The sequence below is a fragment of the Atta colombica genome, unplaced genomic scaffold (assembly GCF_001594045.1).
Source record: "Atta colombica isolate Treedump-2 unplaced genomic scaffold, Acol1.0 scaffold73, whole genome shotgun sequence".
Lineage (NCBI taxonomy): Eukaryota > Metazoa > Arthropoda > Insecta > Hymenoptera > Formicidae > Atta > Atta colombica.
In genome coordinates this window covers 358,538-377,226 of record NW_017259565.1, presented here as the reverse complement: position 1 = coordinate 377,226, position 18,689 = coordinate 358,538, and the positions used below count along the sequence as shown (strand labels likewise).

The following is an 18,689-nucleotide window of genomic DNA, read 5'->3' as shown; positions in this document are numbered from 1 at the left end:
CTCTCTCTCTCTCTCTCTCTCTCTCTCTCTCTCTCTCTCTCTCTCTCTCTCTCTCTTTCTCTCTCTCTTCCCCTTTTTAAAAATATCACGATTACTCCATTCAAAATGTTCAATTATCTCAAATAATCGTATGTTGTTCTGACGTTTTTTTCCAATATATCTCTTCGATGTTTGGCAGGATTGATTGGCAACGATTTTTTCCCTCTATTCTCGTTCCTAATCAACATCGAATATTTTATAGTAACAATCGCAGATTCTACGATCTCGATACTCTTTTGTATGCATGAATATATTATTGCCCTTCATCTCGAGATGGGGTTAATGAACATGCAACACTGGAAACGAGCAAAACGTCGCGGTAACGAAATAAATCGCGAATAAAACGAGCAATGCTCTTACTTATGTAGACTCAAAGTTTGCAAACATTTTGAAAAACGATGAAAACATCGAAACATTTGAGTTGAGTATCAATAAATCGCAATATATCGTAAAATTGCACATAATTTTCGAGTTATATTATAATTTTACGATGAGATTATGATTGATACAGGAAAAACATTTATTAGTAGATATTTTAAGAAAAACTAAATGCTAATTTCTTGTCCTTTTTAAATGAGTGCTAAATCGCAAGTCCCAAATGTAACTTGTCTTCTTTTTAAGTTTATCTAAAGTTATAAATCTGTGGCTATCCACTGACAAGATATTATTGAAGATCGACAATCGTGGAGGAGTCGTATGACTTTTAAAATTTAAACAATTAGCCCATAAATATAATATTAATTTTATAATTCATTATTATCCAATGTTTTTTAGACGCATATTATTTACAGCTTGTTAACATTATAATATTCCATGCATTATCCTATTTGTGATACAATATATTATAAGTACTTATTTATGCAGGATTTATATAATAAAAGTCATGTAATAGATACATTATTTAAATATTAATATAATAGATACATTATTTAAATATTTATATCAATAACATCGATAATATCGATAATATCGATATTCTTTCCAATTACTTCTTTGATACGAAAATTTACTCAGGGCTGACTGTTTATCATCTTGTCAGTGATATACCTATGTTAGATATTTTCTTATGTATGTTTTTTTTTCAAGTTTTTGACGAAACCAGGCGCCTTTTGTGATTACTCCTGACAAATATTTGTATTAACTTGAAACGTTTATTCGATTTACACATTTTTTCGTTGATTTCACTGGCCATATTGAACCCGTATTGAAAAGCGGGGGATACATATCAGTGAGAATGAGAGCCATAATAAAAGAAGAAGAAGATCTATTCTCCGCTTATTCATATGACTTATTATATGTAAATCGTTCGCCGATAAGGAATCGCACTTCTTAACGAAGGATTTATTATTCGTGAATCGCTGATGCGGTACGACGTTCTAGCCGGAGGTATACGCTTTACGCGTGATGATCGCTTTAACTACCTTTATACAGTTACGCAATAAATTCGTGCTGTATAGTTGTTGACTGAAGGCTCGGTAATTTATAAGGAACCCATTGAACCCTCGTACACGTCGTTCACGCTAAGAAATGCTGCGGAAGCTTAAATATCTGGAAACACTTTTGTTTCCATTCTCTCATTCTTTATTTTCTATGCAATCGATCACGCAGTAATTAATCTTTCGCGAAATAGAATTCGTATGTCACGAGATTGAAATTTAAAAAATTCAGATAGTATCTAATCTCGATAAATTTAAATACAGAATCTCTATCGTTCGATCGTTGGTCGGACGCGACCAACTGCTCGTTTCTGTGTTGCGAATTTATTGAGGAATTAACATCCACGATTTTATCATTACTTTCATCCGCCCTTTCATTGAACTCTCTTGGCCCCGACAATAATAATAACTGAACATCGCTGAATGTTTTCGTTTGAAAGAAGCGATTCATCATCAGCATGTGAAATCAATTTTATTGTTCTCTCCGAAGGCCGAAAGAGTTACTTCGAGAATCAAGAAGCCTAAAAGTTCGTTCTTACTCTTCTCTGTATATTTCCTTGAATTAGTACAAAGCAAAAGAGAGTGATGTGTAGCGTTAATCCACTAAAGCCCATAATTTATTATCTTGCCTCTTTCTATTAGGTATCTCTAGAAAAATCATAGAAAAGATATTACTCATCGCTGCACGGGTAAACGGTGGCAAAATAGACTTCCGTTTAGAATATTCTACGGATGACGATTAGAAGGCTGTCTAGATGGATTTGCGGGCTTTAATGGGTTAAGAATACAGGGCCGAAAAAATTAATTGAGATATTCCCCTTTGGAAAAGGAGGGGAAGGGGAGCGGGATATAACCCCTGTTGGCGACGTCACTCTTTACCAGAGTCCGGATGAATAGCCACCGGGTGGGACGCGAGTGCGCGTCGGCGGCTTTGCCGTCGCCGGCGACGTATCGTTCGACTTCTCGCCACTGTTGCTGGAATTCGAACTGGCAATTCCGTTCTGCATGGCTGGTCCGTTCTTCTGCGACTCGGACGCGTAGCCGATTCCGGTTACAGGATTGCCATCTGTGGAAACGATTTTTTTATTAATAAGATTGTCGTGAACGAATTTCACTTGATTTCTGATATTTTTGAAATCTGGCCAACTATTTAATCGTCTAGTATTTTCTTTTAGAAAATCTCGCTATCGTGAGCTTCTTGTTCGATGACCGAGTATTGAAAAATTAAGTAATTAACTAATAAAGGCAAATAATCTGCTGTATGGTTTAATTAATTGGCTGATGTTCACACTCCATTCTCTTCGTTTTTTTTAAGATCTTGAGTAATGTCTTAAGATACTAAAACGATTCTGTAATTAGGTTATAACATTTTAAGATTGTATTTAAGACGGTCTTAAATATAAGAACGGACAATATATATATATATTTTTCTCTCTTTTTTTAAAATTTAGTCATTGAGATTTAAAATTAATCGACATCTAAATTTCATTAGTTGCGAATGAAAGGAATATGCAAAATGTTAAATTAAAAAAATTTTCATGAAACTTTCATATCTTATTAGATTATAAAAATCTGATGAAAAGACTTATGTAATTATGCAGTAATGATTTTATGTAGCAAAACGAATCTACAGACCATCCTACTTTTCGAAATTTGGAAAAATGCTAACTAAAAAGACCAAAGGTTCGCAGACAATGAATGAGAGGACGCACTGCGAAATTCATAAGATCAAAGAATTGATAAGTGGAATTAATCGAAAAGAACGAAATGTTGTTCGAAAGAACGATACAATTCTATGTTCCAAGTCGCTATATATAGACTCTCCTGGTCTCATCACTGCACAAAATTCTTTCCAGTACTATTCTATTAGCATTTTCGATCATAGTGAGTTTTAACCAATCTGGATTGGATTAATGACGTTGAACGCTCTATTATTGATAGAGTATATTCATTATCATTTTATTTTTAATATTTGATAAACAACGAGAATAAAATAATATATCATGCGTGAAACTCTCTTAATAAAGTAAAGCGTGTGACGTCATTGATTCAACTCAAATTCAAACCTGCTACGGCGAAAATAGTGAATAACCTAGTAGAACGTTTGATAAAAGTTTCATAAACGTTTACTTAAACATTTTTAACTGATCTTACATATTCTTTTCACATTAATTATTTCTAAGACACTCCATATAGAATTTGCAGCAATATCGCTATAAAATCTCTAAAATATCACTGCAATATGCAATATTGCTACAATATTGTAGCAGTGTTGTTGCAACTTTATGCTGTAGGGGACTCACTAATTTCAATACAGCTCTAAGCTATATTCAGTTCGAACATTCATATGTTACTAGCGTTCACATCGAAATCGTTCGTCATAGCTATTGTATTTAATTAGAATTCTTAATCAAAAACAGCTGGAATCATTTCCATTCATTTTGGCCAATAAGTGCTTATAAGTACTCACGCTTTTACTGCCCTATCTCGATGAAATATGTAAGCATTTGTAGATACGAGTTATGAACGCGTATCTAATAGCTTACATCGCCAAAATGAATGATGTTAATAATATTTGTAAGTGCTTGAAAGCATTCAAACCGAACGTAGTCCTAACGATACGCAATTTCCAAATAGAAGCTGCGTGATTTTATTCATATTATGCAATTATAATTGCATAATATGAATAAAAATCAAATATTTAATAAAAAAAATTGTTAAATATTTGATTTATTTTTTAAATAAATTGCATCGCGTTATTTAGAGAAAACAGAGGTTCACTTATATCGGTTTTGTAACACATCAATAATCGTACTATCACGAGTAAGTATGTATAAAAACGTTATATAAAATTCTAGCCGTAAAGACAGATATATATGAGAATATATGAAAAATTAAAGAGCACGCTACGTTTCATTTCTATATACATTAACGAACAGATAAATTTCTGGCATGCAAATGATTCAGAGTGTAAGAATTCACAATTAATTCATCTATTCGACTGCTCTCATCCAATGTAACATCCACTGTATGCATATCTGAAGAAGGTTCAATCGAGCGAATTAATCGACGAGACCGAAACATGTTATATTTTTAATCAATTATAGAATATTTATATTAATACATACTTTTGATTTTTCATGTTTTAAAATACTTCTTTATTTGATCCTCATGTGCTCCTTCTTCTCTCATTATTGACAATTAATTCAGTTCCCCTTTCCTTTTCAAAGCAAAATATTGCACAAAAAACGGCAGATGAAAGATAACATAATTTTGAAGGGTTAATCCTGAAGTGAAACCCGAATTCCGGCAAGATCGCTGTTTTAATGCTGATATAATGCAAAATATCGACATATCTTTATATACTACTATATTAATATCTCACACATATATAGGATAAGGCAAAAGTAACGGAATCGCTGAATATTTCGGAAAATATAAGTTTTACAGAAAAGTGTTTCAGAAAAGTAGGGTTTAAAAAGATTTTTACTGATCTTATATTATAGTTTAATCTTGGATAGCCAAGATTAAATTATAATATTAGGTCAAGATTAAGGGAATGCTGGAGCTACCTATATTACCGATAAAACTAGTGTTTTTAACGTTTTTATTCCTGTCAAATTTTTTCGTAGTGATTTCACAGAATAAAAATTCCTTTTCTACGATTAAAATGTACATGCTAATATTTGGTGTATTTTGTATTCAAAGCTGAAGAAAATAAAAAATTGCAGTAATACAGGCGGCTCCAGCATCCTCTTAAATCAATTATTTATTAAATTAGAAATCCCCATTTTTTTCATTGCATATTCTTGTAGCTTATCTCGAGAGCTTTTCAAAACACTATAAACATTATATTTAGCAGTAATTTATAATTACACACAATATTAAATATTTTTCTATGAAGAAAAATATCTAAAATTGTAGCAGGATCATTTTCATTTGGAGCTGCAGGAGCAAAATGTTAAATATGTCACGGCAAGTAAAACATTAAGAAATTAAGTCGTGTATGTATTAATAGATTTCATTATGTTCCTAACAGAAAGACGTTGACAAATTCTGATTAAAATCCACATGCTAACGTCACGTACACGCACGCACACTACTACATATGCTACAGAATGTAGTCCCCCACCTAATATATCTTAAGACATCGTCCCTCAACTCATACAATTATAACCACGAGTACAATCATGATTGTCGTACGAGTTGAAAGCTTATCTAATATATAGAGGGATTAGGAAATGGTAAGGAGTTGCTTAATTTTAATAGGCGATTAAGCACACAATTCAATCGTAAAGCCATTGAACAACAAATTCGTATGTTGTCTATACAACACCACGAATTAACACCTGTAATAAACTACGAGAAGACACAACGATATATATGATGCTACTTATTTATTATTACGCTCTAGCATGATCGCATGAACTTACCGTAGCATCCCACGAATGCTGGGACGCGAGGTGATGAATGATGACTGAAGACTCGCTTAGCAATACCTACTTGTCGAGTTCACTTACGTTTGAATATCGTCTAATAATTTTTTTCTAAACGACTTAAGCGAGTCTCCAATGTAAAGTTCGAATGAATCTAAATTTGTTCGAATTTATAATGAATTAAATTAAATATGGGAAATGGGGATATGAGCACAAATAACGCGAACATAAATTCGCTAATGCTTTAATCGTTTTATATTCTTTTTACACAAAAGATGATCTCATTAATTTTAACTTGCAATTATTAATTCAAGTTTTATCAACTGTGTATTATCATTTGACGCACGTCGAACTCTCAAGTTCAACGAACAACGCCACATGCCAACATTAAAACATAAATAGCATGCGGTCCTCTTGGAACCTCTCTGTAGATTTCTATTTCTGCGCACTCAGAGAAAAAAAACGTAATAATAGCAACTATAAATGTGAGTGACAACTATATAAGTTTTACCTGTAAGATTAATGTATACATATTTGAGTAAACTACTTTATAATTATTGCAACTAAAATTGAATAAGGTTACTAAAATTAATAAGTTTTTGCGCGTAATTCAATTATATAATTATAATTCTACATATAAAACTTGCACAGTTACAACTTAATTGTCATTATTATAAAAAATATTCTATTCTCTCTGAGTGTGCGATCACTAAATGTTTCTCTGTGATGAGCGATGGTATGCCGCAGACCGTATTAAATGCTGCAATTAAACAACGCGAAAGATACGAAATGGTACGCCACGCTCGTAATTCTGTAGCGTTCAATACAGGATTCGCTATATTCGGAATCTCGGTTGCGAGAGAATGTTTCCATGAATCAAAATACCTTTATCTATCATGGATACACGCGTTGCAAATCTCAATTTAATCTTGCAAGATTGCAGTCAAGCCTCGTTGAATGCTCGTTGAAAAAATATGTGTGCACTTAAACTTCCTTCGTATAAATATTTATTGTGTGTTCGTATAGTTACTTCTTATAATTATTAATACGTTGTTATCGCAATTTACGAGTTGCACGTGCGAGTGAGAGGGGTAACGAGGTTTTACTTATATTATTACACTTATAATTAGCACGAATTTATCAGCGGATATATTCAATTGTAATTCCTGCTTTAAAATAGAATTCTTGCATGTAGTAATTAATTTGTTCCTTCATTCAAAACGTTCGTGTTCGAAAAATTAGCTTGATTACCTAAGAATTTTTGCAACTTGAGTTTAATTTAAACTTAAATTTAACTTATACTTTACATTAAAATACTTAATTTAATTTTGAAATATCTTTCACACAAAAATGTCATAAAAAAAAAATTAAGATAGTTCTTTAGTAAAGTGCCGAAAATTTGAGGTGCCTCAGCAGGATCCACCCAAAATTATAAATATCTGCATAATTTGGATGAAATATTAAAACTACGTGTAGTTCTCAACGAAATAGTATGGAACGATTTGATTTACGATAGTAAAGCAAAAGCAGCATTTTCACCCAACGAAAACAAGATGAGATTGTGTTGTTATTTTTCGAGATTAAACTGGGACTATGCTCAGTTTTATAGGGGAATTTGGGCCTCGGATGAACAACTTTGAGACATGCTTCAAATTTTAAGGTATCAAAAGAGAATAAAAAATTCCATAAGCCCAACTTTATAGGAGAGGTTTCCTGAGTGCTGGTACTATCCAAGTTTCGATATTATAATCATGTACCACTAGTCTTATCCAATTTCTCTGTGTCCAGAGCATCTCTTTGCGATAATCGATTGTACTAAATACATTGAAGTAACATCTAAAATGTATTTGGTACAATTCATTAATCCGGTTGACAGTTATATGGTATCTGGGATATGCCCAACATTTTGACGAAGATATCCAGCAAGAACAGTTAATGATATTTTTTTACTTTTAGAGAGTTTCGATAGGGAAGCTGAAGAGAGAAGGTTCATATTGACCATATTTCAATTAGGCAATTAAAACCTTTTGTTTCGTATTTTGAGTGTCTCTCTCTCTTTCTCTCTCCTCTTCGTCGGTTAATATATATCACTTATAATTCATTTGGAGTCCGAAAGTCTAAAAAAGGTTTTAGTTCTCTTCATTAAGATTGGACATATTCTAGATATTAGATGATTCGAGAAATCGAATAAAACCAATCCTACATGGTCATAATAGCGAAATTTGAAGAGCTGTAGTACTCAAGGGACTCATTTTACAAAATTGCATTTTACAAAGTGCATATGGAACTTTTTAATCCTTTTTTTATGCTTTACAATTCTAGCTAAGTTTCCATAATGTTCAGCCGGGGCTCAAACTGGGCATAGTCCTTTATATGCAGATTTATGCACGTAAATATCTTCCAGAATGGCCGTTGATCTATTACTTTTTTGTGTTTACAAAATTAAAATCATAATTTTGTAAACTATTATAATCCTGTTTTTGAGAAAAGTCTATGATAAAAAATTTGTGTGCAGTTAGTCGAAAGTGTCTGCGAGTCTTATCTATCATTAAATTATGTGTGAAAAATTACATTGTCAATATTTTTTTCCTCTCTTATTTCATCGTTAACCTATAGAATTTTGTACACAATTTCGGTACTTCAACTTCATTATAAAAAAAATTAGAGTTTCTATAGTAATTCGACTTACTAAAGAACCACCTTAAAAAAGTGTCACTTAAGCCTCAAGTTACTCACTTACCAATTAGAAAAAATCATATACATATATAAAATTATTTGGCGACTTATATTTAGTCGTTGTTAGGCTACATATTTTCGTCGGCTATCTTGAAACACAAATAATGAAATTCCGCAAAGGCAGAAATCAGATGAGGATCGAGACGCGATCAGCGTAATATCGCAAAAAAGGGATTAAGCAAAATATGTAGTGTTGGAAGAATCACATAATTAGTGAACGTTACCTCGATACTTTCGTGGAATGCGCCTCATGGGCGTCACCTCGATTCCGTCTCCGGTGACTGGGTTGCGCGTCGGCAATCCTCCTGTCGAGGGGATGCGGCGACGGGGGTGGCGGTTTGCGCACCGTTTGACAGCCCACGTTTTCGCCGCCACGTGCGCGCGAAGTGACGTGCGTAAGAACCCACAGAGCCATTTCACCCCATGCACCGTAACATCGTCGCAAAACCCACAACCGTAACCCAACCAACTTGTGTTAATACGCCGCAATTTGTACGGACGGATCGCAGATACTATTTTGTCCCTTCCCGAAAAAATTATCGAGACTTTAAGTCAATTTCGTATATTCTATACTGTGAATGTCTTTTTATTTACCTAAACTGTATAATAATTTATTATGTTTATTGTGTGTGCGCGCGCGCGCGCATATATAGAATGTCCCAAATTTTTTGATGTATCATTCGTAGGCAGGTAGATCGAACTGAACTAAGTCGAAAAGTCCTGTATCATTTTGCAATTTTCGCAATGATTAATGAGATATTAATTTCTAAAGAGTACTGAATAAACGGATAAAATCGACGCAAACAATTTTAAAATATCTTTCAGAATTCTTTATGAAATATCTTAAAATTTAAAGATGTTTCTTAAAGAATTCTTAAAATTCTATGCGTTAATTTTAGAGAACTTTTTCGATTCAGGAAATTCTAGAAGAATTCATCGAATTGACATTGAAAAACTCGATAAACACTTTTGGGACTCCCCTTGTCAGTTTAGTTCTCTACTTGTCCGCAAGCGGTGAATCAAAAAGTTTGAGACACTCTGTATATATAATATCTTATTTTAGAATTGTTTGTGACATCAAGCATTTAAGTTAATGATTCGGTATCTATTATTGATTAAAGAGCGTCTCCGATATCTTGGATTCGTCCGTACTATAAAATTAAGATAAAAGCAAAACAGAAATAGTGTGTGCTCAAGTTGTGAAGGAAGGTAGATGAATATTTACATAGCAACAAAAATACAGAAACAATAATAGCATCGTGAGAAAGCAGGACAAAGTGGCACGCGTGTTATGCCAATTATGAAAAAGAAAAACTGCCATATTTATCATTACCGACAATGTATGTATAGATATATCGTCGGAATTTCTTTCTGATATTAATATGCTGGTGTTATCGTGAAAAAATATTTCCGCGGTACCGTTCGCGCTTTTGTTAAACGGATCGAAGGTTATTGCAATTAAAAGTAAATGTATCAAGTAATTGTGATCAAGTTGTTTTGATGATGTACCTCGTCTGCGAAAATTCGTGAATGACTTTTCGCAAACGACATCGAAATATTTTTTTGACAAAGGGTTCTTTTGACAATCTATCTTTCAAAGCTGAATGTCAAATTACAATCAAGAGAACATATCTATTCATATTCCAAGAAAAAATATTTGGTATTTGTAACTACAATTACTAATAATTAATAAAATAATTGTGTGATTAGGAACTCCCTTTTTATAGTTATTATTAGCATTACAATGTAATGCTAGTAAATTATAATTACATATTTATAATTCTAACGTATAATTATATTTATAATTTAACCGATGTGAACCTGGCGCTCAATTTTATCAAAAATAATATCGTAGGCCATTTACTTCATTTGTACCGACCATTATTTTGTTCGTACCTCAAACAAAACAATTAAACAAAAAGTGAAAAATAAAAAATGGGCAGCGCGCAACTTTAAGATTTTTTAATTTCATTTATGTCATTCGAAAGAGAATCGTTTGTACTCGTTTATATCTCTCCTACTTTCATTTGTACTTCCTCAATGGATTCGGAGATATAGCGATTTCAAAATTTCGGAAATGCGCCAAAAGGGGAAGTCGGTCATTTTTAAAGATATCGAAATGGGATCAACAATGAAAGGAGAGGTACAAACAGGTACAAACGATTTTTCTTTCCAATGCCATTGGTCTCATTTCGATATCTTTAAAAAATGGCTAAGTGCGCTACGTAGGAGTCACGCAAAAACTGAAACGCGCTATATCTTCGAACCCTTTGAGGTACAAAACGAAAGTAGGGGTAGTACAATACAAACGGGTACAAAACGATTCTCTTTCGAATGCCGTTGGATCCATTTCGGTATCTTTAAAAATAGCCGACTTCCCCTCTTACATTTCCGAAATTTTGAAATCGCTGTATCTCCGAATTCTTTGTGGTACAAAGGAAAGCAGAAGAGATATAAATGAGTAGAAACGATTCTCTTTGGCATAAATGAAATTAAAAAAATCTTAAAATTGCGCGCTGATCATTTTTTATTTTTCATTTTTTGTTTAATTATTTGAGTTACAAATGAAATAATGATCGGTACAAACGAAGTACAAATGAAGTACAAACAGTATTAATTTTTATTTTTGATAAAGTTGAGCGCCAGGTTCACATCGGTTATAATTAATAATCATTTTCGATGTTAACTAAACTTTTTTATATAAAACTATAAATGTAATTATTGTCACTAATATTATAACAGTAATACTACAAAACTGGAGCTTCTGATATTTACAATCTCATATTTACTGTACAATTGTAGTCACAAATATACTAAACACTTTTCTTTGTACCTACTTTTCTTTCAGTGTATTTAGTATCTACAGAGTAATATCTACAGAGACAAGATTGATGACATAAAATAATAATTTACTTTAAATTAATAACATTTAAAAATTAATAACATAATTACAAACATAAATTTCCGTCGTGATTTGCCGCTCCTCAATGTCGTTTACTACAAGTTCATCACAAGTATGCGGGAAACAATATAAATTATAATTTAACGTAAAGCAAGATATAATATTATTAGCAGAATGATACAAACTTAAGGCCTAAGCGGAAATATGGCACGTCTAACTCAAAATATGTGTTCCTACTTTTGTGGCAGGCCCTGAAATAACGTGATGATGCGAATTCTTTACGAAACCCACGACAAATCAAACGTTTCTTTCATCGTAACAGTCACGATTCAATTTTTTCCATGAGAGCTATCATTTTTTTTTTTTTTCGTCGAGAGAAATAATTCTCGAGCAATTTTCATTCGCGTCTAATCATGATAAAAAAAGAAAGTGTGGTAGTGTCGTGTGTCATCTACTTGAATGTCTCGTTACACACTTACGAAATCGTTTCTTTCTCCTAAAAGCTGCTTGTGAACAGTTCAAGGAAGGTGACATATATTAAAAAAAAAAGAGCGATATATATATTAGTCAGTGATATTCATTTAGAATCCTTAGTGTCTCGCTAGCTCCGTATCGACGGGCCGAAAATTGACTCGGCGATAACTCGGTTTGTTTGCGCAAAAAGAAAAAAGCATATCGATTTCGCGGCCGAGAACTTTCAAAGAACTTTCGCCATTAGAATTTTATAAATAATAAAAGATCGCACTATCGATCGAATATGGTATGTTTTCAATGTAAGTATTCGCGTCTATAGCGTAATCGAGATAACGAAATCTTTTATCTTTCTTTACGAGAAAATCGTTCTCAAAACGCGAAGCAAAGTTTCTCTGCGCGTGTATTTTTAATAAGCGTGAACTTCTAGAGATCAAATACGGTTTCCGATGAGAAAGTTACTTCCCGTCGACAAGAGCGTGATAATTAGAACGGAAAGCGATTTTTAGCGCCAAGAGCCTGCGACACACATATTTCAATTTAGATCAGGATCGTCGTCCCTTGGCATTTTAGAAAGGAGCACCACCTGAATGTGGAAACAGTTTAGGGAGTCCCGGGGTGGATCTGCACATTTTCAAAGACAGTCATCTTTATCTAATCCGACATTATCGAATATTCGATATTTCAAGGTAAATAATTTACAACAGTTCCATAAATTAAGGCTTCTTTACGCATCTTACTGCTATCTTAGATTGTGATGTCAAAAGCAAGAAAACACAATAAAACTTCTCAAATTATATTTGAATAGAAATCATTTTTTAATAAAGCATTTGCAATCGATAAAATAAAATTATAAAATAAATCAAAAACTATCTTTTGTTTAGGGAAGAAATTAAATCATATTTATTTCCTATATACATATGGATGATTCAGAACAACTTCCGGTCCATGAAAAGATATGTTCCTGACTTAATTTTAACAAAGAAAATCATCTAACTTGGAAATTCAAAATATTATTGAACTTTGGCAATAAGTACATAGGATATTTCGACATGTAATAAACCATTTTTTTTGCTGTCCGAATTCATTCTAAAAAAATAAAATCAACTTTTGAAGATTATCCCATTCTTCGTTTTTTACTTTATTATTTATCAATAATAAAAGAATAAAATTTTAGAAAAAAAATGTATTTCTTTTAATAAGATTTGTAGATTAGAAACATTTTTTCAAAAAATATATGAAACAGAAGCAATATATTCTCAATATTGATACTCCCTACAATACTGGCTTTTCTATAATACTGTATAAGATATTAATATATGTTTTATTCCACCATATTTACAATTAATTGAAGTTAATTACTTCCGCGATATATAAAATATATGGAAAAACCGGAATACACATATTTATAAAATAAACATATAATTATATATATATATATCAAATTTTTTAAAGTTATAAAAGCAATATTATTTTATATATTGTACAATTAAAATGTCATCGTTACAAATAATTTATTTACATTATTTTTAGAATTTGATCGGTAAAGATATGATGCTGAAATATTTTATTTTTTACATAACGTACAAATAGTAAAGTATTTATAATATATATGGAGTGTGAGAAAGTATTTCATAATTTATATTATTTACTTAAAGAATAATATAAAATATTGAGGTCACATTTTTTTGTACTGTTATTGATGTTATTTATTATTAGTAATATAAATATATAGGGTCTTCAAAAAGTCTGGAAGCACTAAAATATCTCGAAAACGATAAATTACAACAAAAAATATATAAAAAGCAAAATAGTTAAATAAAATATACTTTAATGATGATAAAAATTTAACTTTGGATGGAGTTTATAGTGTCATATAAGTCAAATTGAATTCTCTTATAATGGAATTTTTTAAAATAAATTATTTTTTCGTTAAGTAAATCTCAAATTTTGAGATTTGAAACTTATAGTCATATAAGTCATTAGCATCATTTGTTTCATCCAATATGTCCGACTAATGATTAAAATTCTTTGAATATTGTTCAGATTGTCATGTTTCTGACATATCATATGTCAAGGTCAAGGCCATCGAAAGTTGTTTCTCTTATTTTCCTTTTAAAAAAATGGATTTTTAGTGCAAAAATAAAAATAGGAATGAAAAAAAATTTACAAAAATGTGCAATAAAAAATAGACAATTCTATTACAAACAGACAAGAATTAAGGTTTTATGAACTTTATTAATATTTACAATAATTAAAAAATATAGAAAATGATATCTTATGTTAATGAAATACATCTCAAAATTAATCAGATCTTTTCCATTCATGCAGTATATTTAGAATTGTCTCTATCTTTTCTCCTTACGGTCACCGCGACACCTTTCTTTTCTAAAATCTATTCTCTATTTTTCTTCAGAGATTTAATTGAATATACAGAGAACTATATAATCTATAACAGTTTTGGAAACGATCTTTATGTAGTGACATGATAATGCTGTTCACAAGACTTGCAAATGCTGACGCTACCAATACACAACCTTGGAAAGAACACCATTAATAGGATGCAGTTATCATATAAAACGCTATTATTAGTGATGTTATGATTATGTTTCTTAGCGCTATCTGCAGCTCCGCAAACTTTAGTTTTTGTAACGTTAAATATCACGAATAGCGTCTCTCCGAATGCATTCTATTTCTTCTTTTAATTCAAAAACTAAACCTCGGACAAAATTTTGGTAAAGGAAAAATCGTCCTAGAATCATGTAGGAATACTTTTCAAGGATACCGGAGTTGTGTTCTAAATCACCCGTAATATATTATTGATTTCCAAATATATTTATTAATTAACAAAATAAATTTTCAACATTTACAAGTCGGTTCTATTGATTGCAAATGTTATTTTAAAACATTTAAAACATTTTAAAACGTCTACACATACGCACACGCACGCACGCACGCACGCACACACACATTTTGCAAGAATATTTTTATTGTGTCTTTTTCACTCTTGATATATACATCATTCTCTAAGATAGTAGTGAGAAGACTTTAGTTACCAATAAAATTGCAAATTTATTCCAAGTAAATTATTCTGTTAGATATAATATCATAGAAGAGAGTGATTTTTAAATATTAAATAGTTCTCAATATCATCGAATTGCTAATTTATAGATATCGTTAACGATACAACTAGATTCTACCGAGAAAAAGTAGACAAATGACTGCCGTCCACCCCGAGACAGACTTCGTTACCGCTTCCTCGTTCGCCACCGACTCTTACCTGTCATATCATTGGAGGAATTGCTGCCGTTGCTGGCATAGCCATTGGCGATGCCTGACGTCGAATTGTTGCTGGTCGTGCTCTTCGCGGGCGACATCGCGGTGCCCGACGATTGCGACGAGATCGATGATTCCCCGCTGAGGGGAATATTGCTGCGCATGTGATTTCTCGCGTTTGGGGTGGATGGGGCATCGGGGGGGCCAAACAGGCGTTTGTATGAATCATTACCGGGCTTGTTGCTGCGAGGCGACACAGCAGCGGTCGCGTTGTCGGTGCCGTTGGTGTCACCGAAGAGGGCCGAGCTCAGCTGGGACTGATTGTGGGCCTTGATGCGCCGTGGGCTTGTTTCTTCTGGGGCCGCGCCGAAAATATCGCTGCTGCCACCACCGGGCGGTTTCAACACCCTGAAATCCAAACAAAAGATGAAATGATAAGCGGAAAGAACCGAAGAAGAAGAGATTAAAGATTTGAGATTTAAAAGTAAAAATTTGTATCTGTCAAAGAGAGTATCTTCGCGCTAAGAATATTTTTTATGTAGATTATGGGTTAAAGGCATAACAAAACTTTCCTTCCTTTTATTTTATCTTTTTTAAATTTCTTACACCTAGATATACATTATAAAGATGAGCGATGTTAAAAAAAAATAACTCGAGTGACAAAAAATCGATTTTTAAAAACATTTGATTTTCTATAATCGAGAATCTCTAAAAAAAAATCGATTAATCCAAAATGTTTTAATACAATTTAATACTTAACTCTTTAAGAAGAGATTAATCGTTTTTAAAGAAAATTCAAGAAACCGTTTTTTTTTCTTTTAACATTTGTTAAATAATAATTATTCGAAGTTCTTGATTTTCAGTATAGTAGTAAAATATCGGAACGCCGTCATAATATTATTTTTCTGCAATTCCAATAATAAAACCTCCAAAAAATTCAAACTTTGGAGTTTTTTAAAGCAGATAAAACCAAGTTTTTTTAGAATGAGTAAAATAATGCCACCGTGACAAGATTAATTATGGGGCAAGCACTGACAATAGTCAAATCTACGGTGAAATCGAATTGAATATCCCAAGTTTCACATCTCGATAAGCAAATGCGCCGAGCACATAGAGAACGCAGACGATGCAATTTGCGAATGCAAACCCGCCCTGATTTTCATTTAACGAGGCGCAATGCATGCGGCACGCGCACATTGTCGCGTGCTATGAAAGCTAAAGAAAAAAGGGTAAAAAAAGAAACTAGGGGGAATTAGCTCGAGTAATTAGGAATATGAAGCACTTCCTTTTTCTCTCCGAAGTATTATACTTTGGAGATGAGAAGAGGAAGGAGCAGGTTCTAGAAGCGTAATATCAATTAGGGAACGACGCGTGTTCTGTGCGTGTCCCCATTTTTTTAATCGCTCGTAGAATATTACTTAACTCGGAGAACAACTGCTTTTATCTTATAGAATTAACAAAAATTGAATTAAATGAAATAGCAATTAAACAAAATGTAAATGACGGTTCAATAGAATTAAGAAATTTAACGATTTATCTAACAATAAATGACAAAGGAGTAATCTTGAACCAATGCATGTACATTAATAACTACACAAACATTTCGACTTTTAACATTGATGTGCATAAGAAATGAATATCCTCTTCAAAACTCTCTAAATATTCATAAGAATGTTACAATCAAAAATTGATTACATTAAATCATTTTCAATATTATTATGTAGAATATATAGATGAATGCGAGGAATGCATAGATCCAAAAATATATAAGTACTGTCTGACAACATTTACAAACTATGTGTCCAAAACGTATTGTAAGAAAGCGTAATTCAAAATATTTCATGCTTGATTTGATGCATTATATCTGCATCTTCAAATCCAATATATTCACACAACATTTAATTTATAGCGAACCGTCTCAAACAGTTAAAAATTATAAATTCTTATAATCTTTCTCCTCGAAAGCCAATACAACAATAAATATCAAATACAATATAATTTCAACTATCCACAGAATGTAAATCTATACAGTGGAGAACAATAATATTCAAGTGAAAGAAAGAAGATTCAGAATCCAAAATGAGGAGATACACTACTTTGCTTATTGATACAAATAGCCTTTTTTTCCCATTTGGATTATTTCTTAGACATCATTCTTTTAAGATATGAAGGCTCATTATCATCCAAAATCGTAACATTCTTCCAATCAAATTCATATTTTGCGACCATTCTATACTCTTAAATAATTGAGGTATAATCACTGTTTTTTATTAATATTCCTTTGTGTTCATTGACACTCGTTTTTAACTGCCTCTTAGTCTGTCCTACACATATTGCATTACACTTAAAACAATCAATCTTGTCGCTATATCGCATTTAGATATCTTTTCCAGTTCCTATATCATAAACTTATTTAATTTATTAATGTGGTATGATAAATGCAACTTAACTATTAATCATTTTCGCAGCAATTGATTTATGATGACTGTAGTATAATATATTAATTCTGTACATGACATTCAGTATTGGCTCAAGATACCCCTTTGATGACAAATCGAATTCTTAAATGAAATACTTTACCAACAGAAGAATGACTTAAGTATCAATTCAATTAAATATTGGAATTACTTTACAAATTTAGTTTAAATTTATTTTTAAAAAATATATATGGACCGTTTTTAAAAATTAAGATCTACATTAATTTATATATAAAATTTATATATAAAATTGTTTCGGACATTCTTAATGTATGTTACATGCGTGAACACACATACATGCACGCACATAAAAAACATTTTCGATGAAGTGAGCAAATTTGCAAAATGATACTGCAGAATAAATAATTGTGCGTTGCACTCATTTCGAATTAACAAATGATAGTAAGAAATCATTAATTCGCGATCAAGGAAACGACGTTCCAGTTTAATTAATGACGCGCGGCCTTCATTGCGCGGCGTTGCATCTTGCGCGTTGCACTATCATGATGATGAATGGACGTTTCCGCGTTATTACATCTCGCTTGATTGCATATCAGAGAGAAATTAATAGAAATGTCGGGGAGCCGTGCGCAGCTAGATTTTGCGAAATCTTCTGTTAGTTTATTGCAGCATCACTAATGCAGGATATATCTTTATCGAACACGCATTTGCAATCTCTTATTTCATCTCTTTTCAATCGCTCAAGATTTTACAACGTTATTCATCCTTTCGATAGTTTTATTTACTAATTATACTGTACGGCGTATTTAAATTTTTTTTTCTACACCACGAACGAGACAAAGTTCTTCTTAGATTGATGATTCTTACAGAATTTTTTGTCGCTGAAAATGAATTGTCGTGTAAATGAAATTGCTCATTCATTAAAAAAAAACTAACTTAAAAATTCATCTACAAA

General features: G+C 32.1%; 1 protein-coding gene across 3 annotated transcripts in view; it reads right to left on the bottom strand.

Moving 5' to 3' along the window:
* Positions 1 to 992: 992 nt before the first annotated feature.
* LOC108692508 (microtubule-associated protein Jupiter) overlaps positions 993 to 18,689 on the bottom strand; it is a 130,548-nt gene continuing 112,851 nt past the window's right edge. For all 3 annotated transcript variants that reach the window (XM_018200798.1, XM_018200799.1, XM_018200797.1), the window contains exons 2-5: positions 15,301 to 15,704; positions 12,029 to 12,052; positions 8,872 to 8,952; positions 993 to 2,541 (exon numbers count right to left, since the gene is read on the bottom strand). In XM_018200798.1, coding sequence (XP_018056287.1) covers positions 2,351 to 2,541; positions 8,872 to 8,952; positions 12,029 to 12,052; positions 15,301 to 15,704 — 700 coding nt within the window. In that variant the 3' untranslated portion in view covers positions 993 to 2,350. The remainder of the gene's footprint in view (positions 2,542 to 8,871; positions 8,953 to 12,028; positions 12,053 to 15,300; positions 15,705 to 18,689) is intronic.